This window comes from Ovis aries, chromosome 19, assembly GCF_016772045.2.
Source record: "Ovis aries strain OAR_USU_Benz2616 breed Rambouillet chromosome 19, ARS-UI_Ramb_v3.0, whole genome shotgun sequence".
In the NCBI taxonomy this organism is placed as follows: domain Eukaryota; kingdom Metazoa; phylum Chordata; class Mammalia; order Artiodactyla; family Bovidae; genus Ovis; species Ovis aries.
In genome coordinates this window covers 23,168,271-23,193,086 of record NC_056072.1, presented here as the reverse complement: position 1 = coordinate 23,193,086, position 24,816 = coordinate 23,168,271, and the positions used below count along the sequence as shown (strand labels likewise).

General features: G+C 44.2%; 1 protein-coding gene across 2 annotated transcripts in view; it reads right to left on the bottom strand.

Moving 5' to 3' along the window:
* Window positions 1-24,816, bottom strand: part of IL5RA (interleukin 5 receptor subunit alpha) — a 40,043-nt gene that overhangs the window by 9,316 nt on the left and 5,911 nt on the right. Inside the window, exons 4-10 of one of the 2 annotated variants that reach the window (XM_042235935.2) lie at window positions 23,177-23,322; window positions 22,073-22,211; window positions 18,043-18,196; window positions 17,781-17,968; window positions 15,192-15,337; window positions 11,369-11,507; window positions 9,724-10,991 (exon numbers count right to left, since the gene is read on the bottom strand). In XM_042235935.2, coding sequence (XP_042091869.1) covers window positions 10,978-10,991; window positions 11,369-11,507; window positions 15,192-15,337; window positions 17,781-17,968; window positions 18,043-18,196; window positions 22,073-22,211; window positions 23,177-23,322 — 926 coding nt within the window. In that variant the 3' untranslated portion in view covers window positions 9,724-10,977. Of the gene's footprint in view, window positions 1-9,723; window positions 10,992-11,368; window positions 11,508-15,191; window positions 15,338-17,780; window positions 17,969-18,042; window positions 18,197-22,072; window positions 22,212-23,176; window positions 23,323-24,816 lie in introns of those variants that run through there. The other variant, XM_027958157.3, reaches the window with a different exon arrangement.

Here is a 24,816-nt window from a genome sequence, read left to right as displayed (position 1 = left end):
GTTGAATAAGAAATTGAGGCAGCTTCATTTTCCCATCTCAGAAACCACTTTTTAAAATCCTGGATGACTTCCTCCTGGTTGAAGCCAAAGGATGGTTGGTTTCTTTTTGCAACTTTATCTTCCCTGACCTTCCTCTGAATTTCAGTCTTGATGGTTATGCCCACCTGGAAACCAAGCCACTGAATCCTCCACCCAAATCTTCCTCTCCTTCAATATAATTTCCTTCCCTCCTTCTTAATTCAGCTGGCCCTCTTAGCTCAACCTTGATCTCTTGGTGTTTTTCCACTGTGATCTATTCTTTGAACTTTGAAAAGTTTGTTGAGCTCAGCTTCGTCTTTTAATTCCGTGGCTGCTTCTCGTGCATCTTTATTCCTGCCCATCTCTTGGTCTGGATCTGAGATTGCCCATAGGTGGAACCCACTGGCATGAGCCTCAAAGCTGACAACATTCAAAACTAAACTCACACCCTTCTTCGCATCAAAGCAGCTTCCCTCACGACCCCTCCGTTTTGGTCTTCACTCTTCCAAGTTCCCAAACTGGAGTCCTTGGAAGTTACTTTGATTCTCCTCAATCACTGTAGACCCCCACCTCCTTTCCTCACTGGTTCTGTTTACATCAGTGCCTCACACCCAGCCATAAGTGCGAGAGGCATGCTTTTGTCTGTGGCTCAGCTTACACCAGTGCATCACATGCGACCAGAATTATGAGAGGCATGCTTTTGTCTGTGCCTTTGCCTAGTCTTGTGAAGGTGGCCATTCCGGATCTCAGCTTCCTCATTTGTAAAAACAAGGGCGTTGAAGTAGGACCCTTAAATATGCTCTCAAGCCAGCACATTTTCTGGTACACTGAGTCAGTCCAGGGCACCATCATTTTGTGTATCCTGATCTCTCACATAATTAATTTTAGTATATTTTCATTGGTGAAAGTAGTAGAAGAGAACAGAAGAGAGAAGTCAGCAGTAACCGGCAGTCACCAACAGGTTATTTTCTATACACATTTTTACATTCACTTTTTAGGTACCGGACACTCTGCAAAGAGCTTCCTGTGTAATCTCAGTTGATTTCTCAAAGCAGCGCTCCAGGGTGGGCACTGCTGTCCACATCTGATGGATGGAGGAGCTGCAGCAGAGACGGGCAGAGTCGGGGAGCCAGTGGAGGAGCCAGGACTTGCTGAGTGGCTGTGCTCTTAACCAGAGTGCAGGGACCCTGTCCCCCAGACCCAGAATACACTGCAAGGGCAGGCGCTTCGCAGAACACATCCTAAACAGCTCCCTGCTGTGCAGCACTGTCAGCGTCCTCTTCCCGCCCATCGCCGTCGCCGGATACCACTTCCCTGCAGGGCAGCCCTGCTGCACTGCTGCTCAGTTCCCGGAGGTGGCTGCGTTTTCAGGCTGTGTCTCCAGGAGAAGGAGGCTGCCTTGCATGCCACTACTCCTGCGGTTCCCCAGGCCTTAGTCGGGGCCGAATCACTTTAAGTGACTCACTCTGACCGTGGCATGTAAAAAGAAGTTTCGTGTGATTAAGCTACTTTACACACCGGCAGTAGCCATGGTTTGTAAAATGATGAAGAACAGAGGCTCAGAAAGACAAACCTTTTGTTTTCCAAGTACCACAGAGACTCAGTTATTCTAGGATTAGTATTCAGTTCTCTGGGTTGTCACCAAGTGTCCTGTTAAACCTAGTTTTTACTGCACATGGCTACTATAAAGAGCAACTGGGATGAACTAGAATACCATGGAATCAAATAGTGTCTCACTTTATTTCCCACTCTGATTTCATGAATAAGGGACCCTGCCTGCCTCACTGCCCCATTTCTGAAGCTCACCGTTCCACACAGTGAGCCCTTACCCAAGTCCCCGGACAAGCACATTCAGAAATTCCACACTAGTCCAGGGGATCTAAATTTAGCAAGGGTTACGTCAGGAACAGACTTCTTCCTGTTTTCAATGGGTTAGACAGGTGAAACTTGAGTCCTGCAGGAAGAATGAGCAGTGTTGTAAATATTATCAGCGTGGCACACTGGGTCCCATTGGTGTCTCAATTGTGCAACTCACTGCAAGCAGTGTGTCAGGTCCTGATAAGAGTGCCGTTTACTTGTGAATGTGGTTACACAAATCTTTTCAGTTAAACTACTGTCTTGCTGTTCACTTCAGTACTTGCATTAATAAGTGAAGGTGCTCTATGAATTAGCAAAATTTAGAGAGACAACTGATTTTATTTCTTTCGATATAAAAGTTGGTGATGCTTGCAGGGTGAGAAGCAGTCATGGTTCCTGCCTGGAAGAGGTGGCACTTGAGTCATTTCTCCCCTCCTGGCTTCTGCAGTGTCCCAGCGTTGTTTTAGAACCAATCCTTTACCATCGCCTGAGGACAGAACTAACCCAGACAGCAGAGCTGAGGTCGGCTTTTCTTCAAAGAAAACCTAAACTGGCAGATAAATTTAGTGCAGGAAAAAGTGTTCACATATTCACTACCAAATGAAAACTGCCTGGGGATTATCTAATGTTACATGATTTTTTCATGCAAAAATGAGTTGAGAATCAGTTATGTGACTAAATGAATTAAAGACAGCACCTACTGTGACTTCGGTGAAAGTTGAGTAGGGGAAGAGTCCCCACTCACAGTATATATCCTTCGGGTCAAAATGAAGAATTTTACTTCTGTAAAAGTTCAGAGGCTCCTCAGTACATCATTCATTTGAATTTGGGGTCTCTGACATTGGAAATTCTCTGAGGAACAAGTATTTCCAGGTAACTTGAATCTTTTCTCTGACTCAAGAATGACTTTTCTGCCATTGAAATGGAAGCCACAGATGTTTCTTTTCAAGATATTGGTGAGCACTGTTTGGTTATGCACAGGTGAGCTTTACAGAGAGGAAGTCGCAAAGCCTGTCCTGCTCAGGAGGAGAAGCAGTTTAGGCTCTGCGCCTTATTCCAGGATGTTCTCCCAGTATCGGCAACTTGGAGCGTTTGGGAGCTCAGGCTGCCTGGTTTCTGGTGACCTTGGCATCTTTAGTTTCTGACATCTCACCCATTCAGCCTTGAGAATTAGGGAGCTAAGGAAATCTCTGCACGTGTTGTATGATCTGGGAGTGAATGGTGGGAAAGGGAGAGTGGGGGATAGGTAGGATGGTGGTTGAAGAGACCCAGACCCTAGACCCCCACGTCCCAGCTCTGCCTCTGGCTGCTCTCAGAGCTTTGTCAAATCTTCCCCCTGCTGGTGCTGTAGCCCCACTTGTTCTTAAATTATATGATCTTTATGGTTCAGACTGATAACTCTTAGACAGTCAGTTTGATTTGGAGGCCTGTTCCACCCTTAAGCTCTTCGTATGAGCATGACTTTCAGGGAGCCCATACTGATCTTGAATCTGATTTCAGTCTCAACCATAGGTTCCAAGGGAAAAGACTAATGAGTAGATTGATGGGGCTCTTCCAGTGAAGCAGCCATATTCGTTGTCTGTTAAGCCAAAAGGCACTGAGAGGAGTTCTCAGGACATGGACAGGGCTGGATAACCGAGAGGATGCAGATTTGTTAGTGTACGAAGCCTCCTTTGCTTGCCCCTCATTGGAGGGGCAGACTGGCATCATTTGTGAAGGGGCCCCCAAGAGGGGTCACAGACTCACAATGCAAGCAGAAGTCATAAGCATGCCTTTCAGGTGGATGAGCTTTCCGAGACAGCTGTCAAGTGGATTTTGAGCTTCACCTGGTTTAGGGAGACAAAAAGAGGGAACCCACCTAGCCTTGGTGGACAGACTGTAGATAGTGCAGGACCCAGAGAAAAATGCAGAAAACTTGTACTATGTTCATCTGGGGAAATGGGGCTCAGTGACCCAAAATATGGAAAGGACATGCTTTTGGGGGGGGGGGTGCAAATGCGCGCGTGTGTGAATGTGTATACTTGTATGCACTCAGGATTCCCTAGAGGGATTGCTGCCAGATTGTTGGTCTCCAGCAGGACTTGGTGAAGCTGAGTGGGAAACTCTTCTTTGCCATCTTCTTCTTTGCAGACTTTTCCACACAGCACCAAGGGCTGTGTGTCTTATAGGGCCCCAGGCAACCCGGAACTTTCTTCCCCGTAAGGGGTTTTCTGGGCTTGCCCTGTCCACCTGCTAAAGCAACTGAGAGCTGTCCTCACAGAGACTTAAGAAACGTAAGTGAAGCACCTTCATCTGGGTTTTCCCACTTGTGAGGAGAGGTGTCCCTGAGCAGGGGGGAGGATCCATCACCTGCTTTGCTCAATAGGGATAAGAACTGACTGAGTTGATTCCTGTAAAGTGATCATCACAGTGCTAGTTCACAGTAGGTGTTCAGTAAATCTTAGTTCTTATAACTGTGATTATGAGTGAATACATCGTGTTCAGCAGTAAGGCACCAAGATAATTTCCCTAAATCGTCAAAGCCAGACTAAAAATCAAGTCCTGTCAGAATCCTCAAAAGATTGAATCATAAGCTCAGGCCTGAAGGGAAAGAAAACACTGAATATTCAGGATACTGGAGAGTAGGAGAGGGCATCAGGCATGATGGCTCTCACCCTCTGGAAGGTCTGTGTGAAAATGAACACCATGGACAGCTCACAGGAGGTATTTAGACTAGAGGAGCCTGGAGAGGTCAGTGAAAATGTCCCCATTGCTTGGTCTGCATGGAGGCTGACCAGCTCACGAGCTGACAGGGTGACCCTTTTACTACCGCTAGCCCCCGTGCCACCCCCCGCCCGCCTTCTGTGCTTGCACTGTGACCAGCATCACAAAAAAAGCAGGGAACGGGCCCAGTCCTGGGGCTGCATTCCAGGTGCTAGTCCATCACTTCCTGGCTCTCACTTGGGCCAATTCCTTAACCCCTCTGCATCTCTTTTCTCACCTCTAAATCAGGAAAATCCCGTGTTTGTGAAGCTACATAAGATAAAATAAGTGAACGTGCCAGGCACAGTGCCTGCCCCAACAGCAGGGCCCCACCTTTCTTCTAACAGCTGGCGGGCACATCATGAGACAGAGGTCATGCATAGAAAGCTCGGGGGGCAAGTCCAGCTGGTGGGGGCTGGACTTGAAAGCTAAGGGGGAACTCCCTGCTCCTGACATCTGCGGACAATGAGAAAGCTCCCTGCTGGCCCTCCTTGAGGCCACAGGGCTGAACTGTCCTGTTCCCCCACTGGGAACAAGTAAGCAGTGGGGCTGTCAGCCTGAGAACCACAGGAGCCTGGGTGAAAGGAGGCAGTGGCCCAAATCAGCCACCACATTTACCAACCCCAAGTCCCGCATTTGTAAAGAAAACCTGAAATTGCCGCAAGTTATATCCCCTTCAGGGAATACTGAGGGTGGGTTTTTCGTGTTATTGGGTCAGCTTTGTATTCTTCTATCAGTTTTTGTCACTGTTGACCCAGAAGCCCACCATTTCTTCAGAAAGCTTTGAAATTTGCAGAATTCATTTCCGGTGGAGAGTGAACCTGAGCCCTCTACAAGTGTCTCCCCTTCACCTTTCTCCTGTCTGGTTCGCTCCCTGTTCCAGCACAGTGTGAGGATTGAAAGAAAGACTCTGACAAATAGACTGTGCCAGAATTTTTTTCTTTTCTGAGTGCTGAGAGTGGAGCCAGCAAAGTGTAAAGTGAAGGAGGTGGATTGGAGGGCCTGGGAGGGGACTTCCTATGCCCTGGGGCTGCTGTGCCGGTTTCCTCACTCATGCACAGCCCATGAGTGTCAGGTCCAAGGAAAAAGGCACTACAGTTTCCCTGTAAGAGCCTTGCTTCCATTCCCCGCCCCTGCCCCCACCAAATCTTACTTCCCTCCCTGATTTTCTGCTTCCAGCTATTTTCATGAAGTCCTTACAGTCCTATGAGTCTTGTTGTAGAAGGTGCTCCGAAAGACAGCTGCCATCCGTGTTTACCTTGACCTCACAGCTGAGCCGTCTAAGTGCAGCGAACTTTCCCCCACTCCGCTGGGTCTAAGTGCTACTCATCTCAGGCCTAAAGCGCTGTTTTTATTTTTAACTACATTTTAATTGGTACTTGGTACCTTCGTCTGATAGATCCTGGCTTTTAGATACTGATTTCATCAAGGGCCCAGTTGTTCGTTTGAGAGGCAACGCCTGTGACTGTGGGAAAGACCGATCACTGGTGTGCAAGACTCAGATCCACTGAGCCTGACCAGTGACACGGCTGGGTGGATGCACGTGACACTTTTCCATGGTGAAGGCATTACTGTAGGAGACTGTTTCCATTACCGCTTGTTTCATGCATGACATCTGAGCTTCTGGGAAGGGAGGGAGAAGATGATGGACTTTAGAAAAGGAAAAGCCTCACTCAGACCACGAACCCCTCAGGAGACACAGGGTTTTGTTAAACAGAAGATGGCAGAGATAATAAAGGAACAGAACAATCCGGAAGTTAAGAAAGTTACAAAAGGAGAAAGAAGTGTGAAAAGTGGGAAGTTAGCTCTTCAGATAAGGCAGAGAAGCCAGTTGAGGAAGGGCAGCTGATAACAAGGGCAGATAAAATGAAACTACTTCTTCCATCTGAGGAATAAATAAAAAGTATTCCATACCCTGGAAATCCCAGCATGGGAGGACAGAGTTTCAAGGCAGACCAAGAGTGCCCGGAGACTGGCGGACCCCTGACCACTGTGCCCTATGCCTCCCGACTGTGCGGTGACCTTGCCAACAGAGCTGGACAGCAGTCCTGACTCCTCCATCCTCCCTTTTCCTCAATCAAAATGTATTCATCTGGTGTCCCTCTCTTGATCAAGATCCCTGGGCTCTCGTGGGTTAACTAGTCAATCGAATTTATTGCAACTTACTAATTGACTCATATCACCTGTTTGAGAAAATTATCCATTAATAGCCACTTCTTGGCTGTTTGATAACTACTGAATTATTAAATATCTCTGGGTCTCCATTTCCCTCAAATAAGGGAGGTGGACTTAATAATAGAGAGGTGGTACTTGAGTTGGGTCTTGGCGTGAAAATGGAAGGGGAGGGCTCCAGAGTGCGATTTATGAGACAAGGTAGGAGAGGAGGAAGAATGTTGGAGGAAATGAATGGAGCGAGAATACTGCCTGGTGGGCTGCAAGCAGAGCATAATTATTGCTGCATCCTCACGGGGTAAGGAAGAGCCGTGTGAAATGTCCCAGAGGAGCCTGGGCTTCCTATTAGTTTATTAATCATCTTGATGGCGATGGAGAGCCTGCATTGATTAAATTCACTAATGATCCTAAACTGAGCAGGGGAGTAAATTCCAGAAAGGATGGATTTATAAGGTTAGTGGTAATATTAATCAGTGCATCTTCATGACCAGGGTGGCAGTAAATGAATAAGATTTGCCGTGATGATGGCGGGGAGGCATACCCGAGGGCAAAGGATAATGAGCCCAGTTCCAAACCGGGAAGCTGTTGTTTAGGAAATAATAATGGGGTGCCAGCTCTAAAGTGCAGAGTGAATAATAAATTAAAAACAAGCTTGAAATAAACTCTCATTCTAGGTCAGGATCTCTCTCAGCACTTTGGTAGGGGGCTGTCACGGCGGGGGGTAGGGGAACAGAAAGTGAAAAGCAGATTGGAAAGAACTCACAAAGGAGGAAATTCACCTGTTACAGGGAGGAAGCTGAGACCTGGGGAGGTTAGGGGTGACTGCCTAGGTTAGGGGCAGCCACTCTGTCCCCTGCAGGGGTGACAACAGATGGCCCTTCGGAGGACTAAAGTAGTCTGTCTCTCCTTACAGTCTCTGCTTACTTGGCTCATGAAATGTTATCTCTGCATCTCTAGCTTCAATCAGAGAGCTAGACGCTGCCACAGCCACGATGAAAACCTAGATCTCCTGATTCTTCTCTCGCTTTCTTCCTCTTAAGTTCTAAACTCTTCACAGTCAACACTGATGAGAATTCAGAACACAAACACTAAAACTTTAGAACTAGCTCCACAGCCAAGGTACCCACCATGGTCTCCAAGTTAGTTTGAGGTCCTCCAACAGCACTGAGAAAAAATAAAAATTTCTAAAACTGTGTGAGCAGTAATGTTGGCAAGACACCTGGAAATATCAGTACTTTGGGGCCAGTGATTTTTGTACCTTTGGGGAATAACAAAACATTAAGACAAAATTCCAGCAAATGCAGGTAATCAAAATTAAGCTTCCGCTATGGGCATTTGATGAAATTCATAACCTTGTTGAAAATTCCCTGAGATGGGTTTGTGTTTCTTCTGTTGGGTCCCCTCTTGGGGAGGAGACAGTACCACCTCTGTGTTAGATATTATTAAGTCCACCTCCCTTATTTGAGGGAAATGGAGACCCAGAGATACTTAAGGAAGAGGTTGGGGGCCCCAACCTGGGAAGGAGGGTGTTGGGGGAGGGGGAAAGCCTGGCCTTGGCCGAACCATGAGGTAGGAGTGTCTGGCCTGTTTTCTCAGTTCCTCTTTTCCTTTCGCTTCCCTCTCCCAGGAAGGCTCTTGCTGCTCCTCTGAGTCCCAGTAGGGTCATATGGGGCCAGAGCTACAAGGCTGTGCTGATCCTGTGGCACAACTTCAGGGGCGCCTTTCCCCTTGGGAAACTCAGCAGCTCACCAAGGCCTTGCAGACTCAAAACCATGTTCCATCCCTCGGGCCTTTGTTTGTCTTCCCCAGCCTTCCTTGGAAATCTCCCTGCTGTGTCTTTGATCTGGCCTAACATCCACATGGGCCAGTGGGCACTGCCCAGGAATGTCCTCCAGAGATACTCGGTAGCCTAAGTGTCTTATTTCTAAATGGGAAATCAAAGCATGTGCTGAAAGAAAGAAATCTCTCCTTGGTACCTGTCATCAGCTGCCTCATAGGATGAGGTACATGACATGTACATGCTTGACAAGCCACAACCACACGGTTAGCTACCAGGGTCTCTTGACCAGCTGTAACCACAAAGTTGCTACCAGGACCTCTTAAATGAGTCTTTAATTTGTTCAGGGTTTTAGCTTGTAGCATCCCAGCCATGGTGCTGTAGGGCTGAGAGCTCAGGTGTTGGAGTCAGTCAGCCTGGGTTTGAATTCCGTCTCTGCCACTTACTGGCGATGCAGAATTAAGCAAACTGTCTAAATGTTCAAAACTTTTTTTTCTCATGTACAAAACAGTTTTGTGGATAGGATTGGTGAAAGGGTGCGTGTAAAGCTTTTGGCTCAGTGCTTAGAGGGGAGCAGATAGTCAACAATAAATCTTACCTACTGACGTTGTTTCTGTTTCACAATAACCTGTGAGGCAGGAGAAATGGATATTGTCTCCTTAGTTCTGGGAGCCCGAGGATGGACAGAGAGAAGTGACCTCTTCTAGGCTGAACAAGTAGTTAGCACGTGCCAAGGCTAGTATGAAACCTGAGCTTGCTCTGGAAGACTCTAGAGTTTTGAGAAACAGTAGTTGTTTTTATTAACTGTCCTCTTCTCTCATACAATGCCCCCGTACATGGCCAAGACACACAGGTGACAGCAAACACAGGGAATGCGTGTTCTAGCTTCATGGTGCAAGACCACCTCTCCAACTTACAGGATTACCATCTGACATAGAGGACGAATGGAAATCTGCCCCTTCATTCAGAGCCACCATCATCACCCTTCTCCGATCCCACAGACAGATACAATGATCACCTTATTTGCCTAGTAAGCTAGTCAATGTAATCATAAACAAAAACATCTGCAGAACCAATATAGGAACCCAGGCGGTGCCCAATCCTAGACATGGAACAACAGACTGCTTCCAAATCAGGAAAGGAATACATCAAGGCTGTATATTATCACCTGCTATTTATTTATATGCAGAATACATCATGCAAAATGCCGGGCTGGATGAAGCACAAGCTGGAATCAAGATTGCCGGGAGAAACATCAATAACCTCAGATACGCATGACACTGCACTTATGGCAGAAAGTGAAGAAGAACTAAAGAGCCTCTTGATGAAAGTGAAAGAGGAGAGTGAAAAACTTGGCTTAAAACTCAAAGTTGAGAAAACTAAGATCATGGCATCTTGTCCCATCAGTTCATGACAAATAGATGGAGAAACAGTGTCAGACTTTATTTTTGGGGGCTCCAAAATCACTGCAGATGGTGACTGTAGCCGTGAAATTAAAAGACACTTGCTCCTTGGAAGGAAAGTTATGACCAACCTAGACAGCATATGCAAAAGCAGGGACATTACTTTGCCAACAAAGGTTAAGGTTAAGGCTAAGGTTTTTCCAGTAGTCAGGTATGGATGTGAGAGTTGGACTATAAAGAAAGCTGAGCGCTGAAGAATTGGTGCTTCTTAACTGTGGTGTTTGAGAAGACTCTTGAGAGTCCCTTGGACTGCAAGGAGATCCAACCAGTCCATCCTAAAGGAAATCAGTCCTGCATATTCATTAGAAGGACTGATACTGAAGCTGAAACTCCCAACAGTCTGGCCACCTGATGTGAAGAACTGACTCATTGGAAAAGACCCTGATGCTGGGAAAGATTGAAGGCAGGAAGAGAAGTGGATGACAGAGGGTGAGATGGTTGGATGGCATCACCAGCTCAATGGACATGAGTTTGAGTAAGCTCCAGGAGTCGTTGATGGACAGCGAGGCCTGGCATGCTGCAGTCCATGGGGTCACAAAGAGTTGGACACGGCTGAGCAACTGAACTGAACTGAGGTCTGTTTTTGCTGAAGGGCTGGGTCTGAATCCAGATTTTGTGGACCCTGACCTTATTCAGTTTTGAAATCTTCTTTATGAAATGAAACAAAAATAAGAATTCCAAATTAGGCATGGAAACATTACAGAAATGGAGACCAGATTAGTAGTTGACGGGTTGGGAATGAAGGAGGAGAGAGAGATGCATGTGCATATAAGAGGGCACAAAGAGGAACCCTTGTGGTAATACATACATGGCCCTATGCATGGAATAAAACTGCATAGAGCTAAATACACACACACATGAGTACATATAGAGTCAGTTAGATCTGAGGAAGATGGATGGGTTGATTGCTTGCCACTTTTTTGGGGTAGCATATTGCAGTGCAGGTTTTTAAGAGGTTCCTCCTGAAAGAAACCAAATGAAGTCTACATGAGTTCTTTCTGCATGTTTCTTTGCAGCTGCATATGAATTTATATCAAAATTAAAAAAACATATTTTGGAAAAATTGGATAGAAGTGAAATTAGGTAATCTGAAAAACATAAATAGGCACCAGACTTTGGAAGAGCTTGTGCTCTTGAGAAGCTTGAATGTTTACACTTCACCATTCTTATGGTAAATCCACCTCTGGTCAGAAAGGCAGCAAGCCAACTGACAGGATAAGGCATAGCAGAGACAAAGAAAGCATTTCAAGACTCAGAAGTGAACATGTCCACTTTCCAGGAGGATCTGTTACGGCCACGAGTAAGGCCACTTGCTTTAAAATAAACAAGAGGTACTCACCCACGTAAATAGGTTGACTCCACTCACTCCAGAGCCCCGTCGCTCTGCACACAGAGCTCACCGCTGCTCTCACTTGAATGTAATACTTAGAAACATCATCAATGATGGTGATGAGTGTATTGGTTGTCATTTTTTCTGTCTAAATGGAAAAAAATAACATGATAAGACTCTTCAGAACATGCTATTTAAATGATGCCAGTGACTAGACTGGAAGGTCATATGCAAGTGACTCAGTGTTCAGCAACCCGTTTAAAATCAATAAGACACACATCAGTTAGTGTCTTCTAGATCACTTCAGTATGGATGTATTGGCAGTCATCCTTCGATGGAAAGCTAGTAGCAACCAAAATAAATAAAATAGTCAATTGTAAGATCTCAGTGATCCATCTGGGTCCAACTGATATTTCCAGAGTGAAAGACTAGAGTGGCCAGTAGCAGGATGCGTAACTCCCATCATCTTGTCCCAAGATATTCTGTAATCACCTAACAACAGGCCGTGGCTTCCATCATACTCAACAGGTGCCAGCAAAGTGCAGTCTATGATACATCTGGCCTGCTGCCTGTTTTTATGGAAACTGCAAACTAAGACTGACTTATGTATTTCTCAACAATTGAAAAATACAAAAAGTATTTTGTGACACATGAAAATTACATGAAATTGAAATTTCAGTATCCACAAACAGTTTTACTGGAATGGAGTTATGCCTATTTGCTTGTTATCTGTGGCAGGGCTGAGTAATTTTGGCAAAAACAGAACAGTCTACAAAGCCTAAAATATCTCCTCTGTGACATTTCACTGTAAAAGCTTGCTGATCCCTGTTTCAATGTGTCACTCCTGGCCGGGGCTAGGGAGAAGTGAGGGGTGGAGGGTGCATAAGAAAAAAGCAGGGCCCTTGAATCTAGGAAAAGGGGGCTTGAATCCTAGCTCTAACCTCTAACTAAATGCAGGGCTAGTTGCTTGACCTCTCTGAGCCTTAGTTTTCTCATTTGTAAAATAGGAATAATACCATCAAACCAATGGATTATCAAATAAAGAAGCCCTAGATGGTGACTGCAGCCATGAAATTAAAAGACACTTACTCCTTGGAAAAAAAGTTATGACCAACCTAGATAGCATATTGAAAAGCAGAAACATTACTTTGCCAACAAAGGTCCGTCTAGTCAAGGCTATGGTTTTCCACTAGTCATGTATGGATGTGAGAGTTGGACTGTGAAGAAGGCTGAGCGCCGAAGAATTGATGCTTTTGAACTGTGGTATTGGAGAAGACTCTTGAGAGTCCCTTGGACTGCAAGGAGATCCAACCAGTCCATTCTAAAGGAGATCAGCCCTGGGTGTTCTTTGGAAGCAATGATGCTAAAGCTGAAACTCCAGTACTTTGGCCACCTCATGTGAAGAGCTGACTCATTGGAAAACACCCTGATGCTGGGAGGGATTGGGGGCAGGAGGTAAAGGGGATGAAAGAGGATGAGATGGTTGGATGGCATCACCGACTTGATGGACGTGAGTTTGAGTGAACTCCGGGAGTTGGTGATGGACAGGGAGGCCTGGTGTGCTGCGATTCATGGAGTCGCAAAGAGTCGGACATGACTGAGTGACTGAACTGAACTGAACTTTGTAAAAGCCAAGCTTAAGCATATTTTGGGTTGAATCACATTAAAACTGCTAGTATTCAGCAATCCATTCTTGATCTGCAAAAACAACCATTTGGGGTATTTCAACTTAATAATATACACTCAGTAAATTCCAGTTTGTCATAGGTAACACAGACTAACATTCTACAGTGTTGAGTTGAGGCTGTTTCTCACAAAGCCTTCTATATTCTCTCTCCTGGTCAGTGTCTTCGCCATGCAGCTAATTCCCTCTGCCCCAAATCAAGTTTACGTCCCTGGGGCCTCCATGTTACACTCCTGGATATATTTCTCCCTTCCTTGTCGCTACTCCAAAAACGCTGCCATTTTTCTCATCAGTTTTTGCTTGGACCATTGCAGTAGCCATGAGACTGCTATTTCTATCTCCACATGTTCCCTCTATCCATACCCAGCTTTTATGCTGCTACCAAAATAATTCTGCATTTCTCCAGATGTGTTCACATTTCTCTATGGAGTAAAACACCCCAGTGTCTTCCATTGCTGATGGCCATGGTTTTAAAAAGAGAAACTACTTTTTCCAAGCAAAATCTTGGAGGCATTCTGGGAGAAGTCCTAATGAGAGAGCTAGAATTATGATTCCAGTGTTGGTCTTATGTCCAGCTGCCTGAATTACTGCAGCTTGGCTGAAGTAACCATGTTCTCTCAAGCCTTGGTTACTCCTTCTGCCTAGGGCCCTGGCCACTCCAAGTGTATTGGAGGACTGGCGTGAGTGAGGGCTGTTTATTGTGGTCCTCAAGGAGGAAATATACAAATGGAGACAATTTGGGAGCTTTCATAGCAAGTTGACATTGCCATGGCATCCAAGCTCAGGATCACTGGGTTTGTCTTTGGCTATACTTGATTTTTCTAGCAAATCATACCAGTATATGGTGGATTAGACATTTTAGAAAGAAAGCCAGCTTTTTGCCATATTTACTTGGGCATGCTGGCTAAAAAAGGTCCTTCTCTGCTTCTCCCGCTAGGCAGGTTTCTACTCATCCAAGATTCTGTTCAATACCTCTCCCCTGGGTGGAGGCCCTGGCAGCTTGCTTTGTTGACTCCCTGCTTTGTATCCACCCAGCCTCTTGGTCAGGCAGCTCTGAGACTGGGTGAGTGCATCCTGCAGACCAGGCCCCGTGAGAGCAGAAATGGCGCCTATTTGTCCATCGCTCACTAAGAAGACAGCTTGTAAACATCTTTGTTAAACCAAACTGAGTTTGCAAGGCAGGAGTTTGAATCCTGACTTCTCCAATTTTTTACTTTGCTTTGTGACGCTGGGCAACTGACTTAATCTCTCTGTGCCTCACTTTCCCGTAAGATGGGAATGACCATTGTATAATTGTATAATAGAGAAACTGTAAGTATAACAAGGGCCTACCCTGGCTCAGTTGATAAAGAATCTGCCTGCAATGCAGGAGACCTGATTTTCCATCCCTGGGTCAGGAAGATCCCCTGGAGAAGGCAATAGCCCCCCACTCCAGTATTCTTGCCTGGAAAATTCCATGGACAGAGGAGCCTGGTGGGCTACAGTCCATGGGGTCACAAAAGTCAGATACGACTGAGCAATTAAACCAAGTATTAACAAAGCTTAACTTACAGTTGATGCTAAATAAATATTGACTTTAATTTAGCTCCTTTCCCCGTGACTTTTTTGTCCATTAGGACTAATGAAGTGGTATTTTTTTTTAAAGTTGTGGTAAAACACACATAGCAGAAAGTTGCCGTCTTCACCGTTTTTGAGTGTGTGGTTCAGCGGGAAAGGTACATTCACAGTGTGCGCCCCATCTCCTGCTTTTATCTGTTGTGAATGATGCTGCTGTGAACATGTTTGTTCAAAGGTCTCTGAGACCCTGCTTTCAATTCTTTTGGATATGTACCCAGAAGTAGAATTGGTGGGTCATATGATAATTCTATTTTTAATTTTTGAGAAATCCCCGTACTGTTTTCCATAGCAGCTGCACCATTTCCCCAACAGTGCTAATGAACTTTTATCTGATCCTTCACATTATTTTCAACCCAAAATAGGTCCTTTCAAGACAGAAAAACCAGTAAGGGTTGATTTATTTTTACAAACTGGGATAGTTGGACTTTGTTAGTTCCAGGCTATAACCAGAGCTGTCAAATGGACAAGAATTTTTTTTTTTTTTTTGTAAAGAAATCTGTCATCAAATAATGGAATGATTGGAATTATTACCTGAAAATATCCTTTCTTTGCATTGTAAATTTTCACCTCATAATCAAAGCAGTGGCTTGGAAAAGCAGAAACTGGTTTTTCCCAGTGGATAGAGAGACAGGTTCCTTTGAGCTCTGCCGTGACGTTCGCTGGAGGATTTACTCGATCTGTGTTAGAGAACAAGGGCTTGGTGATCATGGTTGATAAGTGCAGTCCACCCACATTTCTCAAGGTATTTCTAAGCTACATGGTCCCAAGTATTTTCCTCCAGCATTTAACCAACAAATCTGCAAGCCGCAGAACTCCGGCAGCTCGCATCTGACTCCTGTCTTACAGCTACAGGAGCGATCTCTTCTGTAAACCTCAAAAATTCCTACTTAAACAGTCTCGAATGGTTGAATGCCCTTTCCTTCAGCTTGTTAAGGCCCACCCCACCGTCCATTTTTACTTGCCAAGTTGGGCCAGCCTGAAGGTAATCCTGTTCCTGGAGAGACGGTGTCCTAGAAACCCAGCTAAGCCCTGTGCTATGGAACAGGTGTGGCTGGGCTGATCACTTCCTCTTTCTGGGCCTCAGTTTTTATTTCATTTTGGTTTGTGTATCTTGTTTTCGTTTGTTGTGTGGATTTTGTTTTTTCTTACAGAAAAAGAACGGGTTGGGCTAAATCTGTCTTTGCTTATAAGTCCATAGTTCTTTACCCTGAAATCTCACTTGATTAATCGTTTTATGGTCACTTGATATGGGTGGAAATTATTTCTAATTGAGTGAACTTGTCTTAAGTTATGTGACTTGGATCTCACAATTTCTGAATCATAGGAACAAGCTAAAAATGGGGCCCACTCTCTCCAGAGCCTGCCATCCCCTAAGCCAAAACATTTTTCACCAAGAGAACATTTATTTCTTATAGTAATATGAGGAATTGGTCTCAATAAAATGAAAATCCTACAAGAAAATAAATGCCCATAGTCTGTCCCAGGCTGTGTCCATTTTCATATTAACATTATTGTTTCATAGGTCTCTCTCAGTATTTTTTATTACCTGTTTTCATGAAAGTGACATTTTTCAGTCATTTAATATGATCTAAAATATGCTATTGAAGAGAATTGTATAACCTCTTTAGCAAGTACTCTGATTGTTTAAACAAAGTTATACTCCACTCAATACACATATGGATGATAGAAAAGTAGAAACAGATACATATGTCACAAACCACATCCTTTAAATAATAACATTTTGCATATTTATTGCATACTTAGGCCAGGCACCGTTCTAAGCACTTAATTAATGTACTTAATTGTCACACAGACCTTGTAGGAAGAACTGATTTCCCCCCATATTTCAGGTGAAAAGCCTGAGGCACAGAGAAATGGCCAGCCTGTCTAAGGTCACTCAGCGAGTGAGTAGGGGAGCCAGCGTCCGTGGCCAGGCAGCCTGGCCCCACAGTCCACACTATTAACCACGCCATCATGGAAACCTTGAACACGCACCAGAAATGCTATGTGAAGGGCTCCCGATGAGTTTCATTAATACATGTATTTAGGATGAGGGAGAAGGTCTTCAGTTTTGCAAACTGAACAAGCGAAAGCTTAGCTCATACACTTCAGTCAGAGAATCACATGGTGAGGGAGACCTACTAACTCAAGAACGCCCAGAGGGGAGAGTCCAGAGGGCAGAGGACTGTGAGAGGCATGCACGAGAAGCTGGGGACAGAGAGAGCTCAGGATGAGACACCTGGCTGCCTTTGGGTAGCTGAGGGACCTTCTGGTGGGGAAGGAATCAGACTTGTTTGGGGGTGATGCCAGCCCGTCACAGGATCTGTGGGCAGACATTTCACAAGCCCAGCCAGAGCTGCTGAGTGGTGGTCTGGGCTTCTTTCAGCAGGGAGCTCACTTTCCGTGGGTTCTCAACCAGGGGAGATTTTATCCCCTAGGGGACATTTAGAAATGTCTGGGGAATTACTAGGACCAACAAGGACCTACTGTATAGCACACAGACTCTGCTCAGTGTTATGTGGCTGCCTGAGTGGGGAGGAGTTTGGGGAACAGATAGAGGTATACGAATGGCTGAGTCACTGTCGTGCCCTGAAATTATCACAGCATTGTTAATTGGCTATATTCCAATATAAAATCAAAAGTAAAAAAAAAAAAGGACTAAGTTTTAGAGATCTGCTGTTCAACATTGTCCCTATAGTCACCAATACTGTATTGTGCACCAAAGATTTGGAGGATAAATCTCATGTTACCTCTTACCTCTCTTACCCCAATAAAACTAAAAACAGTAAAGATCATTAGATATTGAGGTTAAAAAAAAGTCTGGGGACATTTTTATTGTCACACCTTGAGAATGGGGTGGAGTGCTATTGGCGTCTAGCTGTTGGAGACAAGGGCTGCTCCTGAACACCTTGTAAAGCACAGGACAGCCCCAGAGACTTGTTTGGCCAGATAATATGAGTACTGCCGAGGCTGAGAAACCTTGACCCTGTGGTTTTTAAGCAGGAGCCATGTGGTCATTCAGTATTAGATAAGTAGCCAAACTAGGTGATATTTATAAACCCTCCCAGTGCTGAGATTCTGCAATTCAATTATTCTGGTTTTGTGTCAAGCCTGTCTTACCAATAGCATGAAGGGCAAAGAGCTGATCGAAAGGCTTGATCGCAGCTTCCTTGCTCGAGCCGTTAACATACACTGCAAGGGAGTCTCGCCCCTTGCTGTTGATGAAAGTCCTGGGAAACCAACAGGCAACATTTCTCTGCAGGACATCTTTGCTGTATTCCTGACATTCTTCAATCCGAGAGCGATACCTATATTGGAACACTCATAAGTTTTTAAGGCTGGAGGAAACAACCCATCCGCATAAGTGAAAATCGGTACTAACCTATAGTAGAGGAAATACTGTGTATCATCAGGGGCATCCTTGCCAACAAGCCAGGTGCAGTGAAGAGAAACTTGGTATGGTTGGAAGTGTGTGTAATTATCTGCCTTCGTGTTTGTGGTGCAAGTTAAATTCACAATCTCAGTTCCAGGAGACCCTAGGTGGTCAAAAAATTAGAAAAAAAATAGCAGATATACATGAATTGTTTCACATTTTGCTGTACAGTGGAAAGTAACACAACATTGTAAGTTAATTCTCTTCCAACAAAAAAAAAATTCTGCTTTAAGAACAAAGCATTGCCACAATAGTTTTTGATAGTTTCTTTTAAACCCATAGGGATTGGGGACATCAAAAAGTAATTGTCACCACACAGTTATAGAAAGCTGTTTGCAAAAGGTCAGCTTTCTGGAGGATGAACTAAAATGACTAAGCCCTACTTTCTGACTTCAAAAGTTTTGCAGCTTCTTTGCAGGGAGGGTTTATATGTGATAGATATCAGAGTTCAAGAGCAGTGTGATAGATTGTCATTCAGAGCTTGGTATACAGCAGCCTCAGGGTTCTGATGCTCCATTGTCAATAACTAGGTATGACTGAGAGAGCTAATTGAGGAAGGTCTCCAACGCCACTTTGCATCAGAGAATGAAGGGATTCATTAGGTAGTATCCAAATGCTTCATGAGTAACAGAGATTGCCACCCAAAAGGAAAGTAGTTTTGGCAACATCGCAAAAGAACACTGCCTCTTTAGAGACTCAGACTAGAGTGTTAAAGTCTACTGTAGGTCACCGTAGAGCACTGAGTAGAGCTCCCTGGGCTATAGACTCTGTTCTCATTAGTTGTCTGTTTTATATGAAGTGGCGAACATATGTCAATCCCAGCCTCCCGATTCACCCTACTCCCTCTTCCCCTTCGGTATGTTTGTCCTCAGTATCTGTGTCTCTGTTCTGCTTTGCAGGTAAGTTCATCTGTACCATCTTTGTAGATTCCACATGTGCGGTGCTTAGTCGCTCAGTTTTGTCCAACTCTTTGCAACCCCATGGACTTTAGCCCTCCACGATCCTTTGCCCATGGAATTCTCCAGGCAAGAATACTGAAATGAATTGCCATTTCCTTCTTAATATGTGATACTTGTTTTTCTCTTCTGACTTATTTCACTCTGACAGTAGGTCCATCCACATCACTGCAGATGGCACAGTTTGGCTCCTTTTACAGCTGAGTAATATTCCATTATATATATGTATCACAACTTCTTTATCCGTTTCTCTATTGATGGACATTTAGGTGGCATCCATGCCCTGGCTATTGTAAATAGTGTTGCAGTGAACATTGGGTTTCATGTATCTTTTTGAAATATGGTTTTCTCCAAGTTTATGTTCAGAAATAGAATTGCTGGGTCATACGGTAACTCTATTTTTAGTGTTTTTGAGGAACCTCCATACTGTTCTCCATAGTGGTTGTATTAATTTATATTCCCACCAGTAGAGTAGATGGGTTCCCTTTTTTCCATGTTCTCTCCAGCATTTATGTATATATTTTTTGATGATGACTGTTAGGGCCAGTGTGAGATGATACCTCATTGTAGTTTTGATTTGCATTTCTCTTAATAAATTAGTGATGTTGAGCATCTTTTCATATGTTTGTTGGCCATCTGTAGGTCTTTGGAGAAATTTCTATTGATGTCTTCTGCTCATTTTTTGATTGGGTTGTTTGTCTTTCTGAAATTGAGCCTCATGAGCTGTTTGTATATTTTGGAGATTAATCCCTGTCACTTGCTGTGTGGGCAGATATTCTCCCCGTTCTGAGGATTGTCTTTTCGACTTGTTTACAGTTTCCTTTGCTGTGCAAAAGCTTTGAAGTTTCACTGGATCCCATTTGTTTACTTTTGTTTTTATTTTCATTACTCTAGGAGATGGGTCAAAAAAGACCTTGCTGCAGTTTATGTCAAAGAGTGTTCTGCCTGTGTTCTGGTCTAAGAACTTTTTAGTGTCTGACTTTACATTTAGGTCTTTAATCCACTTTGAATTTATTTTGGGGCTATATGTATATGTGTGGCTGATTCACTTTGCCGTACAATAGTGTGTTTCTGCGATACAGCAGTGTATATGTATGCAAATATATATGTGTGTGTGTGTGTGAATATGTGTATATATATATATGATATGTGTGCATATACACATGCACACGTGTGCGTGCATGCTTGGTTGCTCAATCATGTCTGACTCTTTGTGACCCCCATGGACTGTAGCCTGCCAGACTCCTCTGTCCATGGAATTTGTCGGGCAAGAATACTGGAGTGGATTGCCATGCCTTCCCCAAGGGAATCTTCCAGACCCAGTGATCGAACCCGAGTCTCCTGTGGCTCCTGCATTGGCAGGCAGATTCTTTACCACTGAGCCCCTGGGAAGCCTTTATATATGTATACATATGCACACACATACACACACGTATGCACACATTTTCATATATATACACAGATATATATGTATGTGTATATGTGTGTGTGTGTGTATACTCCTCTGGCACTAAATGACCAGATAAGCTATGCCAAGTTAGTTTAGAGTTTCTGAGGTCTGCTGCTCTCCCAGTTTCCTTCCAAGGAATGATGTGGTGTGAATTCAGTCTGATTCAAGGCAGAAATAATGACTTTTTCGCTATTGTCACCCCACATCAGGGTGCTCAGAGCAGTCGAGGTTGCAGAAGTGTGATTCTGAAAGGCTTGTTATAGGCACACTCCAGTTACTCACTGCAGGGAGGTGGACACGTGCTTCCGTGTACAGCAGACGACTTGTGTTTGTGGTCTTCTGTCTACCTTAGATTCTGTCTCTGCCTGTGACATCAAGCCTACTGTGAACTGGCCGCTGCGCGGTCCAGACATCATGTTCTGCCGAGTGAATGGGAAGGTCATGATGCTGCTCTCGGTCACACACGTGATGCGGGAGGCGTGGCCTTTTCATCAGTGATGTGATGAGAGGATAGTTTGGCTGTTAGCCACAGCCAGACTGGCCCAGGCCACTGTTGTTATGCGCGCACGCACACGTCTCAAGACTTGGTGGCCTGTTCTCCTTTTTTCTTTCTCTGTTCTGTGTGTGTGTGTGTCTGTTTGTTTTCAAGGTTTGAATCATAAGTGTCACTGGTTCTAAGTATTAGAAACCCCAGCTTTCCACAGAAGGACCATCTCGACATCGTAGGTGTTAATCTCTTTGCTTGTGGCACTCGGGCTATCCAGTCTCATGGCTTCTGTGGACTGTCAGCACAGTTTTCTTCAGTTTCGTTTGAGAGGTCATAGAATTGTAAGCATCCACTAGTGTAACAGGGAACACTGTGTCTGAAGCCTGAAGCACATGCTGCATGTATGCTGGTGCAGGGAAGCGGGAGACTCCACCCTGCGCCCGGGGCGATACAGCCCAGGAGGGCAGGGTTAGCATCTATTTACTGTGAGAGATAAAGGAGGAAGCAGTGTGTTGTGCCAGGTGAGTAGCACAGCATCCCTGAATGAGTTCTGAAAGGAACAGCAACGCTCTGTGCATCAGATGGAAAAAAGGAGGCTTCCCAGAGCAGGTACGATTTGATTTGGGCTTTGAAGGATAGGAAGAATTCAGAAAAGCAGGCCGAAGAGGTGAGCTCAGGGCAGTGAGGGCTCAGAGGCAGGACTGGGCTGGTGTGGAGGAGTCATGGTTGGAAGTCATCTGAGAAGAGCAGAGGGTTCATGTGGGGAGCGAGTGGAAAGATGTCCTAGAACCCAATTATGAGAGAGCTCAGCTTTTGTTTACGACTCCCTGTCTTCTGAACCGGGGAGGGAGAAGAATTCTCAGTGTTTGCAGGGAGCTGCTGGATGGGATTGACTGGGTTACGCACACTAACCAGTGATCTCAGTCTCGGAGATCTGGGTCTCGGAGAGGACCTGGATGAGGTAAAAGAATACTGTAGGGACAAGTGACCAACTTCAAGATAAAAGCGAGGCGTGTTCCTCTCCTGACTTCCCCGTGTTTACAAAAGTCTGGAATTTAAAACCAGGCTCTCAGAGACCTGCCTTACCTGGTGGGGCCTTAAGTTCTGCAGAAACCCAGCTGCTGGCTTGTAGGGAGTGGTCGCTCCACGGCACTGTCTGCACACTTGCTGAAAAGCCTTTGTGAAGGATGGTTACGAGGCTTCTCTCAGTGTTCCTGGTTTCATACTAAAAATAAAACCCACAAGTCATGATATGTAAAGGGGAAATGACCTTCAGAGAACTATTTAATCAAATAGGAGTTTGCTTCCACTTTTTAAATGGCATGTAAACACAACGCAATGCAATCATTCTGCTAGAAAAAATCAAACCCAACGTTTCAAGGTTATGTTCTTATCCCTAAACTCATCAATCAAGTTGTACACATTAAATAGGTGCAGCTTTTTACCAAAAGTAAAGTGGTTTTAAAAATGAATAAACAAATTGCCTAGTTCTAGATTGGTACATGTTTTAAAAATACATAATGAAATATAGAAAATAACTATTCAAGGATACCTGAATAACTGCTTCTTATAAAAGCAAACAATGCTACAGTTCAGACTCCAGTTTCCTGTGGCCACCATCTCTGGCTCCAATCTCCTCCCCAGAGGTAAATTTTTGATGGAGAATTCTCTAGAATTCCATATTGACTGACATAGTATTGCTTCTCCCTTCGTTTGATTTATTGCACATCAGCTCGGTACCTGGTGCTTTAATCTATCCCTGCAGTGAATTTAGGGCTCTGGGATCTTAAGTGACTGATGGAAGGTAGTAAAGGCAGGAAGTGGCTGAACTGGGATTCGAATTTGACCTTTTCCGTTAGGTACAATGGCCCCTCTCCTCTTTTGCTTGGTTATTCTCTTCTGTTCTTTTGAATATTTTAGAGGCAACATAAAATCAATATCTAAACCATTGTAACTCAGAAGTTACTAAACTTTATTGTTAAGTGGGAGCATTGGTCCCACAGTGAAAATGTTCCGAGCCACTGTTTTAGTGCTGGTGTGGAACTAGTTCTCAGCCATTTCAGTGGAGGCATTGCCCTCCTAGGAGTATAACAGAAAGCTCTGTAGTGGTTTTCTCTCTTTTTAGTTAAAATTTCCTTTAATAAGGAAAATTCAGTCTAGGTAAGCATTGCTGTCAGAATAAACACTTACCTCCTCTTCTTGTGGAGCATTTATTTTCACATGATATCCTAGCTGGACATTGCTTTGTTCTTGATCAGGATTTGGTTCCCAACGTAAAAGAACTTGAGCTAAATTGACAGCTTTAATGGTGAAATTGACTGGTGGTAGAAGTAAAACTGTTGATCAAAAGAAAAAAGCCATGCAATGTTTAATTATATGGAACATTTTTAAACCATTAAATGTTTTATTGTGTAGTATAGTATTTTATTATGCTATCAGAATGTATAACACTGAAATAATCTTAGGAAAAGGTTCTTTAGAACTGTTTTTAGCTCATTATCTTTTTTTACTTTGCCCAGGTATTTACCTATAACACCTACAGGTGTTTTATTGAAATATGAATATTTTACTACATTATTATTCAGTATAATAATTTTCAAAGGGTCATTATCTATTAATGGACTAAAATAATATGTCACTTTGTAGGTAGCAATGTGTTTAATGACATCTAATAAAATTGAATAGAAAATATCAGGTGCGTCAAACATAAGGAGTCCTATTTCATGAACAACTTATTTCTGTTCCATAAGTATAGTCACATATTTGTATACTGGTTCAGGATGTAAAGATTTGTTTCTTACTATGATTCAAGGTCAAAAAACTTGTAAGCAAAATTACTCAGCATTTATAAAAAGAAAATGTTTTTTCCACCCTCATGAACCACTCTATAACAGTGTCTTCAAAATCAAAGCTTTCGTTTAAATTACAAAATCAATGCCTGTTCTTAGAAATCTTGGGAAGCATAGATGACAAAAAAAAAAAAAGAAGAAAATACAGCCACAGTTTTATCACTGAGTGGCATTAACATGTAATACATTTATTGTCTTTTTTTCTTGAGCATACATTTATACAGCTTTTAAAATTTTTGCTAAAGTTGGGCTTCCCTGGTGGCTCAGATGGTAGAGAGTCTGCCTGCAGTTCAGCAGCTGCTGCTGCTGCTAAGTTGCTTCAGTCGTGTCTGACTCTGTGCGACCCCATAGACGGCAGCCCACCAGGCTCCCCCGTCCCTGGGATTCTCCAGGCAAGAACACTGGAGTGGCTTGCCATTGCCTTCTCCGGCTGTGCAGAAGACCCGGGTTCAATCCCTGGATCTGGAAGATCCCCTGGAGAAGGCAATGGCAACCCGCTCCTGTATGGGTTTCCTATCTTGTGTGGAAAATCCCATGGACAGAGGAACCTGGTCAGCTGCAGTCCATGGGGTCGCAAAAAGTCGGACATGACTGAGTGAGTTTACCCCTTTCACTTATAGTATTGTACAATTATGAAACCTTTGATGAATTTACTCGTCAGCACATTTCCACTGACATTTAAGATTGAATAGCTTTCCACGACTCTGCCTCCACACCTGCTACATACAGACTTCTGGGGCTCTGTCTGTACTTCACCGACCGTTATGGTGGCCACTGGCCACATGTGGCTATTTAAACAAAATCAGAGTTCACTGTCTTAGTTACATGAGCCATATGCCCAGTGCTCGATAGTCAAGTATCAGCGGACAGTGCAGATACGAGAACATAGTCATTATTGCAGCAGGGTCTCTTAGTGCTAGTGGGGGACTCATGTGATGGGTTGTTTTTTTTTCCTTAAACCCACTGATAACAAGTTTCTGA